Source organism: Mauremys mutica, chromosome 18 (assembly GCF_020497125.1).
Source record: "Mauremys mutica isolate MM-2020 ecotype Southern chromosome 18, ASM2049712v1, whole genome shotgun sequence".
Classification (NCBI taxonomy): Eukaryota; Metazoa; Chordata; order Testudines; family Geoemydidae; genus Mauremys; species Mauremys mutica.
Window position 1 is genome coordinate 21,184,729 of NC_059089.1, and position 16,871 is coordinate 21,201,599.

At 47.9% G+C, this 16,871-nt stretch overlaps 1 protein-coding gene across 6 annotated transcripts in view; it reads right to left on the reverse strand.

Moving 5' to 3' along the window:
• The window catches only part of BRD3 (bromodomain containing 3), a 69,998-nt gene that overhangs the window by 6,873 nt on the left and 46,254 nt on the right, over positions 1 to 16,871 (reverse strand). For 5 of the 6 annotated variants that reach the window (XM_044993171.1, XM_044993172.1, XM_044993173.1 and 2 more), the window contains exons 7-11: positions 9,080 to 9,208; positions 8,274 to 8,465; positions 4,935 to 5,176; positions 2,668 to 2,960; positions 471 to 629 (exon numbers count right to left, since the gene is read on the reverse strand). In XM_044993171.1, coding sequence (XP_044849106.1) covers positions 471 to 629; positions 2,668 to 2,960; positions 4,935 to 5,176; positions 8,274 to 8,465; positions 9,080 to 9,208 — 1,015 coding nt within the window. The remainder of the gene's footprint in view (positions 1 to 470; positions 630 to 2,667; positions 2,961 to 4,934; positions 5,177 to 8,273; positions 8,466 to 9,079; positions 9,209 to 16,871) is intronic. The other variant, XM_044993175.1, reaches the window with a different exon arrangement.

Genomic DNA, 16,871 nt, shown 5'->3' on the forward strand with positions numbered 1-16,871 from the left:
GACAGTGTCATATGATGAGGACAAATCAGCCAGGGCGACGATCCCCGTCTTCAACGTCCGTTGGAGTCCTGCCCCAATGCAGTCAGTGAGTGAAGCTACTTGTAAGCCTCAACTGATTCCTAATTGACATAAGCTAAACCGGAATAAGCTTGGTTTAAACTGAAGTAAGACTGTCCACACAACCTTTCGCTCTACTTTAACTAAATCACTTTAAAATCATATCCTAAGTTAAACTGATGCAACTTTCTCATGTAGACAAGCCCAAGTTAATAAAGACTAATAATTTGTCTGGTAATGGGAATTGTGCATATTGTTTTTTAAGTAGACGCATCAGTCTGAAACTTAGCTCCACATATTAATTGATTCACTCTCTACACATATATCTGTCTCTATATAGTAACTGATTTGGCCCAGGGACTGTACAGCAATGAACCCTAACTACATGTGACCAATGAAGTGGGGCCAGTTACCTTTTTTTGCAGGTTTCTTGTTGTTGTTTAGCTGCCCGCTGACATCCTGTAACCGTTTTTCTAACTCTTTCTTCTTTTCCTGAGCTAACTCTTCTTTAGATTTTGCTGCTTGCTTTTTCCCACTTGCAGCTGTGGAGGAGGAACGCACAATTTCTGAGACTGCATGGTTGGGGGGAAAAAAAAGTGGACATCACTATTTTACAGGGCGCACACAACTAGGCAACTGCTCTGTAGTTACACTGCGAAGATCATGTGACCACATAGCAATTACACATCCCTACAGAGGACAACACACAAAGTTGCCTAGACTCTCAGATAACAATCCCCCTTGACATGATTTTTTTGTTTTGTTTTTTGTTTTAAGATCTCTTGGAAACTATTTTCGAAGATAGAAATATCCATGTAATAACCTTGTAGTTACAGGTTACTTACCAGCCACTTATATGGTCAATAGTTACATTGTAATTAAAGAATTGTTACATGGGTTTTCTGCCCTGTAAAACAAAGTGTCCCATTAAAGGTTGTCAGAAGCAGGCATTTGCCATCAAGATCTAGATTTTTCATGCAAGAATTCAGCTGTTTTGTTGCTTAAAAAAAGAGAACTGCAACTGATACAGGCAAAAATAGCAGGTGGCAAGAATGTATTTGCATTAGCTAGGATTAAAATGTTAAGAAGTATCAACAATCCTCATGCTTCAGATCATAAATTAATGCTAGCTGAGGTGCGGACGAAATATCCCCCCACAGTACAGAATTGTATACTTTCGACTGTTGCACATCAGATGTTGGCCACTATCAGAAACAGGACAGATGGCCCACTGGCTTGATCCTGGGTCCAAATACCTAAATTCTTCTGCATTATTTTAAAGTAATGATAAACCAAAACCCTCCCACCAAACACTTACACAGAGTACCCTCTGAACACTAAACAGTGCAATAAACAGAATGTGGCAGAAAAGTATAGTTATATTCCATGGTGTTGACATTGTCACTGCAGTTGACATTGTCACAGACAAAGCCCTGTTCATCAGTGCAGGGTATGCAAACTTCACACGGCTGCACTAATGACACTCTGTGGTTTTCCATGTTAACACAGGCTTTGGTTGCAAAAATAAAATGCTCTGCATACATAATTATTCTGGAGAGTCTCTGAATTGTTCCAGCAGTAAAGGGATTCAGTCAAAATCAAGCTGATACAGTAGAACCTCAGAGTTATGGACACCTCAGGAATGGAGGTTGTTCGTAACTCTGAACAAAACCTTATGGTTGTTCCTTCAAAATATTACAACTGAACAGTGACTTAATGCAGCTTTGAAACTTAGTATGCAGAAGAAAAATGCTGCTTTCCCTTTATTTTTTAGTAGTTTACGTTTAACACAGCACTGTACTGTATTTGCATTTTCTTTTTCGTCTCTGCTGCTGCCTGATTGCGGACTTCCCGTTCCAAATGAGGAGTGGGGTTGATTGGTCAGTTCATAACTCTGGTGTTTGTAACTCTGAAGTTCTACTGTACATGAAAAAAGCAAGAAAAAAAACCTATCGAGATGTCAGAAAAAAATAAATTTGCTTAGCGCTCTCTGGAAGTCATGTGGCAGCAAAATGGGCTACTCTGCAGGGATCCTGGTTATCTGCTACATTTGAGTCTTTGCTCCCAGAGGTGAAGGGGTGGGGACAAAGCAGAGACCACCCATCAAGGAAGGACAGTCTTACAGTTAAGACACAACTCAGGATATCAGGGCTCAATTCCTGGCTCTGCCACAGACTCTGTGTGTGACTTTGGGCAAGTCACTTCATCTCTCTGTATTGGTTCCCCACCAGGGAACGTATCCTTCTAGGTGTATGCACAGTACCTAGCACAAGGAGGCCTGGATTTTGGTCGTGCTTTCTAGACGCTATCGGAATACAAACAATAAGCCCCTCCCAGATTCTGGAGGGAAGGAGCGCCGTCCCGGGGAGCTTGGAACCTTCAGCCTTCCATGGAATAGGATTTTGGGGAGGGCAGGAACAGATTAAAGAGGAGGGTCTTGGACATTTCCACTGGGGGAAAGAGGCCTTTTAAAAAAAATCACCATCAGATTGCCAACAAGTAATCAATACTTGGAAAAAGAGTTTGATAAGAAGAGGGTCCTAATGAGCAACCCCTCGCCGCCCGTGCCGGGGGGCTGATGGGGAACTCGTGAGCCAGGAGGTAACTTACAAAACGGTTTCCTTTGTTTTTTCTGTAAACAAGACTTGACATATCTCTCCAGTTCTCGTAAAGTGGTGGGCTTCAAGGTTTCAAAATCTATTTCTATCTCGTCGGGGTTGGAGTCCCTGAGGGAAGGTTCCCGGGATTGGATGATGTGCACCACCCGGCCCAGCTTTTCCCCCGGCAGGCGGTTGATGTCCAAGCTGAGCTGCCTCTTCTCGTCATAGGTCATGGGCAAGCCCTCCTCCTCCTCCTCAGAATCGTAGGGTGCAGACGCCTGCTTGCCTCCTTTTTTAGGCTGCCTGGAGGGTTTGAAAGCACAAACATGCTCGCTGGTGTATCGCGTTCATTTCTCCTCCCCTTGTACCAAATGTTCTCTCACGAATGCGGACGGTTACAAACTGTAAACTGGCGTGACCACCGATCCCTAATGTTGAGGGATGCTGTCTCGATTCAGGAGAGCACTTACGCCTCTGTTCAAGACCCAGTGATGTCAGTGGGACTGAAGTCTGTACTTTAGTGCTGTCTCGAACAGGAATGCTAGTCCTGAATAGGGGCCTAATATCCCATGTCTAGCACTGAGACAATTTAGGACACAATTCGGTCTGGCATGTCGGCAGTCGTTACTGACTGTGAGAGCACCACCCCAGGCAATAAGGGGTTGAAGAGCTCCTCTGGGCAGGGGCGGCTCCAGGCACCAGCGCTCCAAGCGCGTGCCTGAGGTGGCAAGCTGCAGGGGGCGCTCTGCCGGTCGCCACTAGGGCGGCAGGCAGGCTGACTTCGGCGGCTTGCCTGTGGTGGGTCCACCGAAGCCGTGGGACCAGCGGACCCTCCGTGCTTGGGGCGGCAAAATGTCTAGAGCCGCCCCTGCCTCTGGGCTCAGTAGGCCCCAATCTGCTGCACTCCAAGGCTTATCAATCCTGGAAAAGCGCAGGTCCTTAAAAAGGAGGATCCTGGTTCAGGCTGGGCGGCATTCAAGAGCAAACAGAGCTAGTGCACAGAACCCCCTGTCCCCAGGGGCCGTCTGCTGGGGAACTTGTCAAGAGCAACAACTGACTGAACTCCCTGAGGAAACAGAGGGACCAGCTTTTTCCTTACTTTCCTTCTCAGAGACCCAGGACTTAGCCCAGGTTGTTTGGACAAAAGGGATAAGGAGCCCAGATCTTCCCCTCAGGACTACTGGCCTTTACCCTATATGAGACTGCAAGGACGCAACCCTTTTTGTAGGCCGTGGAGGTATTCTGGCTTTTTTCTTTTGGACTTCTCTAACACCTCCCTTCTTCCCGCCCCAGAAGAGGACAGACTCCCTCGGGCACAGCCAGAAAGTTGTACCCCAAGTCTGGAACCCAGACTACAGTCACACCGCCGTCCAGAGAAGGACATCCGAGACAAGAGAAACACCTCACCCCTCACTCCGAGAGGGCGCCAGAGGGGTGCAACCCATCACAGCACCACAGAACTAGATGACGGATGTAACCCTTTGGGGTGGGCTTCGTTAGGCGAGGACTGCAAGAAACTCAACACTCGTTTTTCGCTTGGACTTCACTGGGATCAGGTTGGGGCCCTTTCTGTGTTTTACAGTGTCTCTGCATTAGGGGGAGAGAAGCCATTTCGGAAAGAAGGGGCCAGATCCTGAACCCATGACAGAACTCCCACCGACTTCAACAGGAACAGGGACCTGGCCCAAAGTAACCGACCCCAACCCAGACCCTCTGCCCAGCTGGAACAGAACTGGAGCTTTTTCAAAGTTCTGAAACACAGTACGGGGTTAACTTTTTAACTCCACTTCTCCTTTTCAGCATTTGTAGGCACATCTGCTAATCCAGGCCCCAGCTGGCACTGGAGTGGAAGTTCTCATTGGCTAACCAGAGGCAGAAAGCACGAGAAAAAGCCTGATCTGGAGATGCCTTCCTAGCTAACGCCAATGACCGGGGCATTAGAAATAGGATTGATCAATTTCCAGCTCAAGAGATTCTAATCAGCGTCTGCATTTTTTTGGGGCGGGGGGTGGGGGGGGGGACATCTTCATTAATGCTCAGTGCTGGCCTAACTCTGCTCTCCTTGAAGTCAGTGGGAGTTTCACCACTGACTTCAACAGATGCAGAGGTAGGCCAATGCCGAGTGCTTTCGAAATTCTCACCCAAGATGTTTATTCGATGTGACCCTCCAAACCCCATAGGCTAGTATGGATAACAGAAAGCTCATTCTAGAAAACTGGCAAGGGAAGGGAAAGACTAACATATAGGAAGACTCCGGACAAGATGCCGAACACCCACCTGTTAGCTGAGGTCGTGCTGTTTGCTTTTTTAGCTGGTGCTTTCTTCTGCTGGGTCTGTTTTGCTGGTTGGGCCACCTTGGGTTTCTTCTCCTCCTCGGCTTTCACTTTGTGCTTCTCTTTTTCTTTCTCTTTCTCCTTGTCTTTCTTTTTCTTCTCTTTTTCCTTCTTCTCTTTTTTTTTCTTTGGTTTGTTCACGGGCGCTTGCGACAAAGCAGCTAGCTGCTCATGGACGGCCTTCAGCTGCGGGGAGAACAGAAGAGTCGAGCCCCATTATCAACACACTAAGGCCTGGTCTACACTACGTGTTTAAACCGGTTTAAGGAGCGTAAAACCGATTTAACGCCACACCCGTCCACACTAAGAGGCCCTTTATATCGATATAAAGGGCTCTTTAAACCGGTTTCTGTACTCCTCCCTAACGAGAGGAGTAGCGCTAATATCGGTATTACCATATCGGATTAGGGTTAGTGTGGCCGCAGATCGACGGTATTGGCCTCCGGGCGGTATCCCACAGTGCACCACTGACTGCTCTGGACAGCAATCTGAACTCAGATGCAGTGGCCAGGTAGACAGGAAAAGCCCCACGAACTTTTGAATATTTCCTGTTTGCCCAGCGTGGAGCTCCGATCAGCACATGTGGCGAGGCAGTTAAAAATCAAAATAAAGAAAGAGCTCCAGCATGGACCATGCGGATGTGTAAGGGCAGGCAAATCTGTTCTATCAGCGCTCCGTTACAGAAGACGAAATTCAAAATCATTTTTAAAAAATCTCCAGACAGACGCCATAGCAGGGAGTCAGCGCACTGCTGCGTGACAAGCGTAACGGAAAGCCAAAGAATCAAATGGACGCTCATGGCCTGGAGGACTCAAACTATCCCACAGTTCTTGCAGTCTCCGAAAAGTATTTGCATTCTTGGCTGAGCTCCAAATGCTTCTAGGGTCAAACACAGTGTCCGCGGTGGGTCAGGGCATAGCTCGGCAATTTACGCACCCCCCCCACCCACCCCCAGAAGTGAAAGGGAAAACAATCCTCTCTTGACTCTTTTACATGTCACCCTATCTTTGCTGAATGCTGCAAATAGACACGATGCTGCAACACTCAACACCAACATCCTTGCTCCCCCCGTGCCATGGGTGGCTGATGGTGCAATAAGACTGATATCCATCGTCATCATCAGCCTATTGGCACATGGGGGAGTGCAAAAGGACTGGTAACCATGCCGACTAGCATCAGTTAGGTCGATCAAGGGTGTCTGCCCCTAATTTTTCCTGGTAGATGGTGCAATATGGCTGGTAACCGTCTTCATCATAGCAACAGGGGGCTGAGCTCCATCAGCCCCCACCCTTCATGTGTAAAGAAAAGATTCAGTTGCCCCTGGACTAGCAGTGGGATGCTGGGCTCCTCTCCTCCACACTCCTTACTGTCCTGTCTGGACTATCATAGCAGCTGGAGGCTGCCTTCCACTCATTTCTCACTAACAAGTCACTGTGTCATCACACAAGTGGGGGGACAATGCGATGGTAGCCCAGGAAGGCTGGGGGAAGAACAGAATGAACAGGTGGGGTTGTTGCAGGAGCACCCCCTGTGAATAGCATACAGCTCATAATTTCTGCAGGATCTGACACAGAGCAGCTGTGCTCTCTGGTTATGATATACAGTGGTTCTCTAGTACACTTGCCCATATTCTAGGCAGGACTGATTCTATTTTTAGATACCAAAAAGGAGGGATTGACTCAGGGAGTCATTCCCAATTTTGGCTTTTGCGCCCCTGGCTGATCTCAGCCAGGGGCACTTATGACAGCAGCAAATGGTGCAGTGCAAAAGGACTGGTAGCCACGATCATCTTATTACCAATTTATGGTATGGTAGATGGTGCAATATGGCTGGTAACCATCTCTGCTGTCATGCAAAAGCAAAAGCATGCTGCTGTGTAGCGCTGCTGAATCGCCTCTGTGAGCGGCATCTAGTACACATACGGTGACAGTCACAAAAGGCAAAACAGGCTCCATGATTGCCATGCTATGGCATCTGCCAGGGCAATCCAGGGAAAAAAGGCACGAAATGCTTGTCTGCCGTTGCTTTCCCAGCGGAAGGAGTGACTGACGACATTTACCCAGAACCACCCGCGACAATGATTTTTGCCCCATCAGGCACTGGGATCTCAACCCGGAAATTCCAAGGGGCGGGGTAGGCTGCGGGAACTATGGGATAGCTACGGAATAGCTACCCACAGTGCAATGCTCCAGAAATCGACGCTAGCCTCGGACCGTGGACGCACACCACCGATTTAATGTGTTTAGTGTGGCCACGCACACTCGATTTTATACAATCTGTTTTGCTAAACCGGTTTATGTAAATTCGGAATAATCCCGTAGTGTAGACGTACCCTCAACTCTTCCAGGCACAGACAGCATCCACCCACCCACCCACCCAGATGTGCTCACACCTCTCCCATTCACACCAGCAGCTTTTAAAGTTAATCATTGGGCTGAGTCTACTGATTTCAGCTGGGAGACTTTGTTTGATTTTTAGTAACCTTTCTTTAAAGAGTTAAATACGGGTCCACGGCAGTTGACCCTCAGGAGAAAACTTAGTTCCCATTCTTTAGGTAAATGAAAAATAGCCACCTCTTGAGTGGAGAAACTCATGGAAAAGTAGGGAATTTAGTGGTTAGGACTGGGGTATCAGGGTAGTTGGGTTCTATTCTTGGCTCTGCCAATGACCTGCTGGGTAAGTCACTTGATTATTTAGGTATGTTCTGGTGGCACCTGGAAACCGCAACCAAGCCCCCCTTGTGTTTGGCGCTGCACATACACATAAGAGACAGTCCCTGCCCTGTAGAGCTTACAGCCAAGACAGCCAACAGGAGAGAGGAAAGAAGTATCCTTAACCCCATTTTACACAAAGGGACCTGAGACCCAGCGAAACTTGCCCAAGATCACAAAGGGAGCAGGTGGTACACTTGAGTATGCCTGAGCTTCCCTGCCTATAAAATGGGTGTGATAATCTTTTCCTAGATTATCCATGGGGTGTTGTGGGGTTTCATTCATATTTGCCAACTGCTTTGGGATCCTTGGAGGAAGCGTGCAATGGAAGTGCCAAGTATTGTTGTTACAAAGAAAACATTTCCCATAGACTAGGTTTTTCCTGCATCATAAAGGCTTGGGGGGAGGGGGAAGAAATATCTTGATTGCCAGGTCTCAGCCCAGAGGGGATTTTTACAACAAATCGATACCCGCAAGTGCCGCTCTACTCTGCATTTTGTAGACATGCACACCACATGCACAGACACACCGCTCACTATGGAGAGGCTGCTCGGAGCTGGCCTGCCGCTCACCTGCTCCTGGAGCTCGGCCAGCCTGGTCGCTCGCTCTTCTTCAGAGTCGGAGCTGTCAGAGTCAGACGAGCTCTCCTCGCTGCTGTGGCTGCTTTCCGTGCTTTTACTGACGACTGGCGCCGTCGGAGGAGGTGGGGGCGGGGGCTCCACGGGCTCGTCCGGCATCTTTGCAAATCTCATCTCGAAGACGTCCTGCAGAGGTGGTTGGATTCAGAGTGACAAAGATGCCTCAGCCACAATGACCTCATTCTGCATCTTTTAAGATCATTATTAAGGCCATGCTAGGAACCCTGATCAATTATGCGGGACAGACAAGTAACTAGGAAGCATTCCTTGCCCCAGAGAGTTTAGGGTCTAAAGTCATAAGAGGTGGATCCAAGCTCCTTGGAAGTCAATGGAAAGACTCTTAACAGGAGTTGGATCACACTTTAATCTCTCTTTGTAAAATCGTCTGAGACCTGCTTAGGGGCAGATTATCAGATATATCCCTCCTGTGAGGTTCTTACACCTTCCTCTGAAGTATCTGGCTCTGACTACTGGCAGAGACCAGACACTGCGCTAGATGGACCATGCATCTAGCAATGATTAGGCCATACTTTGAGCAGAGTGTTCAGCTTTGAGTCACAGCATGTGAAGAACAGGGTACCGCACAGGGCGCCTATGGCCCTTTCCAAATACCAGGGCAGTCAAGGACCCTCCTGGATTGACACCAAGAGGAGCTGAGCAGGATGCTTGAACCTTGAAGGCTCCTCCTAAGGGGGAACTAAAATGTACTCTCTGCAAGATGCATTTGCCAACATCTTTACCTGGAGTTTCCTGGCCATGGCTACAACTTCGTGGTCTGGGGGATTGTACTTGTAACAATTAGAGAACATTAACCGAATATCCGCTGCAAAACCTTGTGCGTCCTGGTATTCCCGGCTGTCCATTTTTTTCTGCAAACAAATAAGCCAAAGGGGGGGGGGAGGGGAAAAGAGCCATAAGCAAAATGCATTCATAGCGACTGCACAGACGAAAGGTGCATCACAGAGAGAGCAGAGTAGTTAAAAAACTGTTAGCTTACGACAGCAGCAGGTCGGTCTAGCTTGCTGAATTCAAGCTGCTAAGTGACATCGAGGCTTCAGATAATATTTTAAATGAATCGAATCCTTTGACTGTTGTATCACAGTGATTTTAACTCTAATATTCCAAGAAGTTCTGTTTAAACTGACAGTCTATGAAAGGTCGCAAGAGTTCATTTTCTACTAGAAATGAGGGTTCCGGAAAAAAGACGCCACTTTGCCTCTGCCAAAAGAGGTAACAAAATTCCAGTGTGATGCCAAAGAGGGAGCGCACTGAGGGGTCACCCTTCTCGGGGTCTCTTCAGTCACAGTCCCTGTCCCTGTCCAATTCCACTGGGTTTTCAAACTTTAAGGGGCTAGATCCTCATATCACCGCCCCGCAGTTGCAGCTAACAGAGTGGTGGTGATGTAAACCAGCTGAGACTCTGGCACACAGGTCTGCTCCTTAAAACTCTACCCTGTGTCCTTGATCCTAGATAATATATAGCACAATGTCAAGGGTAAATGCTGCAAAACATTAATGGGATGAGCAAAGGTTTGCAGGATGGGACACTAACTAAGAAAAGAACAGAGAAAGGAACACTGGACGCTAGGGTCATCAGAGGACAAAGTTACAGTTGATTGGATGCATTAAATGTGCATTTCCATCCCGTAACATGTTGGGATTTTTTTCCTCTCCTCGAAGATTCATAGATTTTAAGGCCAGGAGAGACCATGAGGGTCATCTAACCTGACATCCTGCATAACACAAGCCGGAAAATTCCACTCAGTGATTCCTGAATCGAGTCCAACTGAAGTTGAGCTAGAGTCTGTCTTTTAGAAACCATCCCATCCTGACTTAATGACTCCAAGTGATGGAGGACCTACCGCAGCCCTTGGGAAGCTGTCCCAACCGCTAATTACCTTCTCTGCATTAGCTAATTGCTACAAGGTAAAAAAAAAATTGCACCGTATTTCCAGTTAGAATTTTTCCAGTCTCAACTTCCACCCATTCCTTTTCAGTTTAACCTTAACTCTGAACTCCCGGGGTTTGTAATGCTTGTTTAGAGAAAAACTGCAGCCGTCTTGGAGCAATGTTTTACTCTTCAGTTAGAGAGACGTACTCAGCCTTAAGTCCAGTTTAACTGTAGTCCAGTGGGATATTTTCCTGCATGACTTCATTCCGATACTTACGAGATTTGTGGGTGCACAGCAATTTCTTTTACAGAATGTGTAAAATCTAACTGTGTAGGCTTGATTTATATCTACCATACAGAAATGCTGCATGTGCTGAATGGTTAAAAGCCTCCATTCTGCAGCTCTCTGTACCTGTCTCTCTCCTTGAAACGAGGAGGGTTTTGCATGCAGAGGGACTGCAGGCTTCGTATGGTAAAATTCACCCCTGTGCAGAGGGCCAGTGGAAAGCGTATGTACCACTTAAGTAATAACGGCCGCAATATTTGGTCCTAATGCATACAGAATTCCCATTCACTTCATTGGGAGATACACGTGTGTAAGGGCTATGGAATGAGCCTTGTAATCAGCTCAAACGGGCTCAAGTGGGACTTCAGTGGCAGATAGCTCTTGTGCTGGCAATCTACACAGATGTGAATTTCAGCCTCACTGAACTAATTTTGGTAGGAAATCTGGATTCAGAGCAGCGACCTTACTACACTAGCACGGCACGCTGCGACGAGAAAGCTTGACAGACATGGCTGTGTGACACGATCCCATTTTGGGGGATTTAATAAGCCGGAGAAGGCCTTTGAGCTGCAGGGCTGGGGCGGGGGAGGGAAGAGAGAGATTTGTGCTCCTACAGATCAAGAACAGTTTGGCCTTGTATGAAAAACATTCTGGGCCAATTGCAAAGCAAGACGGTACATTAAAACTAAAGAGCCCTGTTACTTTAAAATATGCCTTCCTACTGGAAAGGCCTTTTTGAGGGTCTTGTGTTGGTTTGGCATGTCCACTGGCTGATTATTGCACACATCAGTGCGCGAGGGTTCGGTTTCGTCCAAACCCAAAGGTTTTCTAACTCCAGGGCCTTTTGATCACTGGATTTATTTTTTTTTTTAATTTTTGTTTTAAAGAAAATTCACTCAGGAAAGACCGAGAACGTGGACTTCAAATGGCTGCATGAAATGCCTTTGGGTTCTTGACTTGCCGAGCTGCTTAGGCGCTAGCAGATGAGGGAAGTTTGCAATTGCAAGTCAGAATGAGAGAGTCTGGTGAGAGAGGGGACGGGAAAGGCTTAGGTACGGCTCTGCTGCAATCAGGTGTGAATGCAGCACCTGTCGCTATACCTGAGCTAGCTTTAATTCACCTAGTTTGTGTGCCATGGCAGCAGGATTTAAGCGCAGGTTAGCTGCCCAGGTATGTTTAAGCCTGTACTTCTGCAGCTACCCTGCTATCGGTCTATGAACCGGCTAGATCGACACTAACTTGGACATGACCATGCATGCTGCTATCGCACCTCCGACTGCAGTGTAGACACCTTTAGGCACCCAACTTTCACTGCCTCCCTCCAGAAAACCCAGCCTTACGGCTTATGGAGTCTTTTAAATTAGTAATTTCATGACAGGAGACCCTGGTGCCCCAACTGTGTGGCTCAGGGACAAGGGAGCAGACCCTCAGCAGGCGTAAATCAGGGTTTCTCCGTTGCCTTCCATAGCGCTGTGACGATTTACATCAGCTGGGATTCAGACCAGGACTCTTCATAACCCGCTCGCAAGTTACATGAACTCCTAGGTTAGTTCTTTTAAACCTAGAGGAAATTATCCCCGGAACAGCTGCAATTAAAGAAAGCTTTGTAACTCCCTGAAGAAAAAACAAAAAAAAAAGTCCCCCTGCTTTAAAACCCTAAACCGGGCTGCTCCGAAACCACAGCAGTTTGCTACAAGAAAATTCACGGACTTGCACCTTTAACTTCCTGGAGGTCAATGGTTTATTCTGGAAGCAACACTAAACAAATCCTCTTACATGGCAACTGCCGAGTATGGTTACTTGTGACCTCCGAGGTAAATAAAGGGCAAACACATCCATATTTCTGTCTCTGCAGTGACAAAGAGCGACCTAATGGCTAGTGCACAGGGCTGGGAGTCAGGCGTTCTGGGTTCCGTTCCCAGGTCTCGCACTGGGTGATCTTGGGCATAATGTTTCAGCTCCCTGTGCCTCAGTCTTCCCATCTGGAAAACAGGGATGATGCCTCAGCGCTGTGAAGAGGGTGGAGTAATGTTTGTCCTTGGATACAGCTATGGGAATTGCAAAGGATTAGTCCTGAGTCCAGGCTCCATGCATCTATTTGAGTGTAATTACCAAATAACCTGCAGCAGCCACAGAGTTGTTAAATTAATCCATCCTCTTTCACTGATGTAGTGTACTCCAGAACCCCCTCAACGTGTATTATTCCTGCTCGCCACTCCACCAAACAGTTCCACTCTCTGCTAACCATGGAGGAATTACACACTCTACAGCACCAGTTTTGCTCTGTGATGCTCCTGGAATTTACATGGGTACATGCTCATTAATAGTAGAAACTTCTGCAAAGAATCAGACAGGAGAGCCCTACAGTTCTCTCAGCTCTTCCCATTCTGTCTTGATCCACTCTACCCTGCAGCACCTCCTTCAGACACATTCCCACTCTGCACTAAAGATCCTTTCTTGGTCTGCCGGTCTATCAGAATCAGCTCAGTTGTATTCCCTTATCATCTCTCCTTTTCTGGAGATAGTCCTGGCAACCAGCCCAGCCCACCTTACTGGTACAAGCACAGTCAGAAAGTACCCTCCAAACCATCTGAGATACACTTACTGCTTCACAATTCACTGCAGGGCCTTAGACAAATACCTACCGAGACATGAAATATTAACTCTGCAGAATTAACCCTCGCACATCCAGGGAGCAGGAGTGACAGGCACACACAAGCCCATGTATTCTAGTTGCTAAAGAGGTTAATTTCCGCATAATGCTCACGGGACTGTGGCTGCACTCCACATACCAGCACGCTGATCATCACTACAAAACTGAACCCGGGACCTTCCAGACTCATAAACAAAGCCCGCTGGCACTTGTGCTAGAGGAGATGTAACGTTTTGTTAATGTTACAATGTACAGGGCCTGTCTCAATTAAATCACACTATGGTCGTTTATGAAAAAGTACCAACAAGCCAAGGGTGACAGCAAAACAGTTCAGAAGAAAATAATCCCAGACAGCACTTCAAAGAGAATTTATTAAGAAAAATTCTACCCTGTGAAAAGGAGTTCCAGAGTCTTTATCTATAAAAGACTCTACAGGGTTCACCGTTAATTTGTCTCCAACCTTCCCGACAGTACTAATAAAGTACAGACTGCAAATGGGAGGAGAACATCACTCAGTTGCATAGACAGTGCAGTCAGAGGTCCACATGTTTTATACGTTGCAGTCAAAAATTTGAGGTCCATAAAAGCACCGAAAGCAAACGGAGAAGACCCTGAGTGTGAATTTAGTGCTGGCCAAAGAAACCACAGTGTTCTCAAATAGGTCTGTTTTTCTTAAAAACATGGATAATACACAGAACTCATCTACAGCATCTTGCTTCCATGGATTGTTGGGCAAAACTCTGGCCCCACTGAAGTCAATGGACTTCATTAGGATCAGGATTTCATTCCTTAGATCTATATCTTGGCGGGGGGGGGGGGGGCGGAAATCCCACTTGCCTTGCTCACTTGGGACGTGATCTTGCAAGGTGCTATGCATCTCTGGAAAGGCCCTCTGCACCTTTGGCTTCCAATGACATCAAGAAAGTTGAATGCACTTGGCACCTTCAAGGATTGGGCCCAAAAATAGTCCACTGAAGTCAATGCACTACTCGAGTGAGATAGCCAAGAAGGATCCGGCCATCAGTAATTTACTGACTGTTCTTAACACAAGACAGCAGAGGTGCTGGAACAATTTGTATAGTGGGGGTGCTGAGAGCCACTGAATCAAGCTGTAAAACCTGTCTATGATGGAAACCACTTCAAGCCATGGGGTGTGGCAGCACCCCCAGCACCCCGTAGGTCCAGCACCTATGCAAGACAGCTAGAGAAGATTTTATTCATAGCTCCAAAAAATCATATTACCAAAATGGGAGTCTGTACTGGGGTAAGGTAGGGACTGAGCCAGGGACAGTCAGCTTTGGAACAAATATCCTTCCAAACCCCATTAAAGGAACCAGAGATCTTTGCAGATATTCAGGGCTGAATTTGGAATCGTGTGCATGTAGTAACTGGGCATAAATAACTGCAAGGGCATGAACCCACCCAATTGCATCCACAGGTATCTAATTGGAGAATTACAGACTTTGTTAGGGGTCCTCTTAAAAATTAGGGCCTCGGTCTAGATTTCTTAATTCCAGATGATTAACTCAAACACCTCAACACCGTCAGCAAAATTTCATATGAAGGGAAAAGGGAGCCATGTGAAAGTAATAATAATAAAACCCTACAATCTAATAGCCATATCCTGCAAAGACTTATACGCCGCAGCAAATTTACTCGCATGAGCAGGGTACTGGAACAATTTGTATAGTGGGGGTCCTGAGAACCATCGAACCAAACTGTAAACCCTGTATATAATGGACACTGCTTCACGCCAGGGAGTGCAGCACCCCTAGTTCAACAGTCCCAGTGGCCTTAATGGGATGCCTCTTGTCAATAAAATTACTCATGTGCAAAAGAACTAACAGGATCGTGCTTTAAGCCAGGTATGTCCCTTAGGACCTCCAGGGTATCCTGTCTGTCCATCTGATAGCCCACATCCTGCAAACACTTAAGCATGTAACTTTACCCATGATTAGCTCCAATGGGATTACTCATCTGCATAAGCGCTTGCAGGATTGGGGCCTTAGAATGTAAATTCTCCACGGCTGAGACAAACAGATTGTTTGGTTTATAAACGTTTCAGGTGTCTCTTCTTCCTGTATGTATTCCAGTTCCATTGCAGGGCAAGGATAGAGGCAGGAATGTCAATCGAACAGAATCACATAGACGTAGAGCTGGGAGCGCCCTGGAGAGGTCATCTAGTGCACTAAGGCAGGCCCAAGTAAACTAAACCATCCCTAGATGTTGGTCTAACCTGTTCTTTAAAACCTCCAATGATGGGGATTCCACAACCTCCCTTGGTAACCTGTCCTCATACTTAACTACCCTTATTGTTAGAAAGCTTTTCCTAATATCTAACCTAAATCTCCCTTGCTGCAAACTAAGCCAATTAGTTCCTGTCCGACCTTCAGTGGACATGGAGAGCAATTGATCACCGTCCTTATTGTGTAAACAATAAGAATCAAAGTCAATCTATGCTAGATTAAAACTTCCGTGGCTGAGAATGCTACTGAGGCAGACAGACAGACTGCTCGAGGCAGGGACTGCTCCAAAATGATCTAAGGGGGGACACTAGTAAGCTTGAAAGAGAAAGTCCCATCCATGGTCTGATCATGCTCCCTCTGAAATCAATGAGAGTTCTGCTGCTGGCTTGTTGGCAGCAGGATTGGGCTCCTGGTCAGCACTGCAGCTGCTGACCTCTGGAAGTGAGTGGGGAAAATGGACACATGAAGCTGAGCATAGATTTCCTGGCAGTGGGTACGGTTCTGTGATCTCATCCATGCGGATGGAGCCTCGTGGCCACCTGGAGCCCGATGGGCCTCCATGGGAATCCACAAAGCAAATCTGAAGGGCAGGGGATCGATCATGGCAATCCAAACAGGACACTGCCCGCCCCATGCATCCCAGAGGAGCCTCCACTGCTGGTCACCCAAAGAGAGCAAAGATGGCAGCTGCACCCTAGGGCCGAAATGCCAGGGGGACCTCAGCCCTCCAGTGGGGACATGGAGGACGCCTCTCTCTCCGCCACCCCCTGCCCCTGAGAGAAAAGGAAAACGAGTCAAGAACAGGGCCGGCTCTAGACCCCAGTGCGGCAAGCACGCGCGTGGGGCGGCCCTTTCCCGGGGGGGCGGCAGGCTGGGCCGGCAGACCTGCCGCAGTCATGCCTGCGGGAGGTCCACCGGAGCCCCGGGACGAGCGGACCTGCCGCAGGCATGACTGCGGACGGTTCGCTGGTCCCGCGGCTCGAACCGTCCGCAGCTGCGGGAGGTCCAGCCGAGCCGCGCGACCAGCGGACCCTCCGCAGTCATGCCCGCGGGAGGTCCGCTGCTCCCGCGGCTCCGGGGTGCCTCCCGGGCATGACTGCTTGGGGCGGCCAAAAACGTAGAGCCGCCCCTGGTCAAGAAAATACTCACGCCCTCCCCTCGATCAGCACTGCAGAAGATACAGGCAGAAAAGTCTTTCAGTCCCCCAGATCCCCAAGCATTGATCTGCTCTGGTCTCCTCCTACTACAAACCGTATTCCATGAGGCCCTTCCTGCTGCCTGCCTACTCCATGCTGGTCTGCCTCCCAAGAAACGACACATGCACCAAGAGCCATTGGAGCCATTCTCCCATGCTCTCAACCTGGACCCAGCCAGTGCACCAGGGCTCTGCCACCAGTTCCCCCATCTCCTGCCTACACCAGAATCCCTTCTCTGCGGTACGACCAGCGCTCGCGCA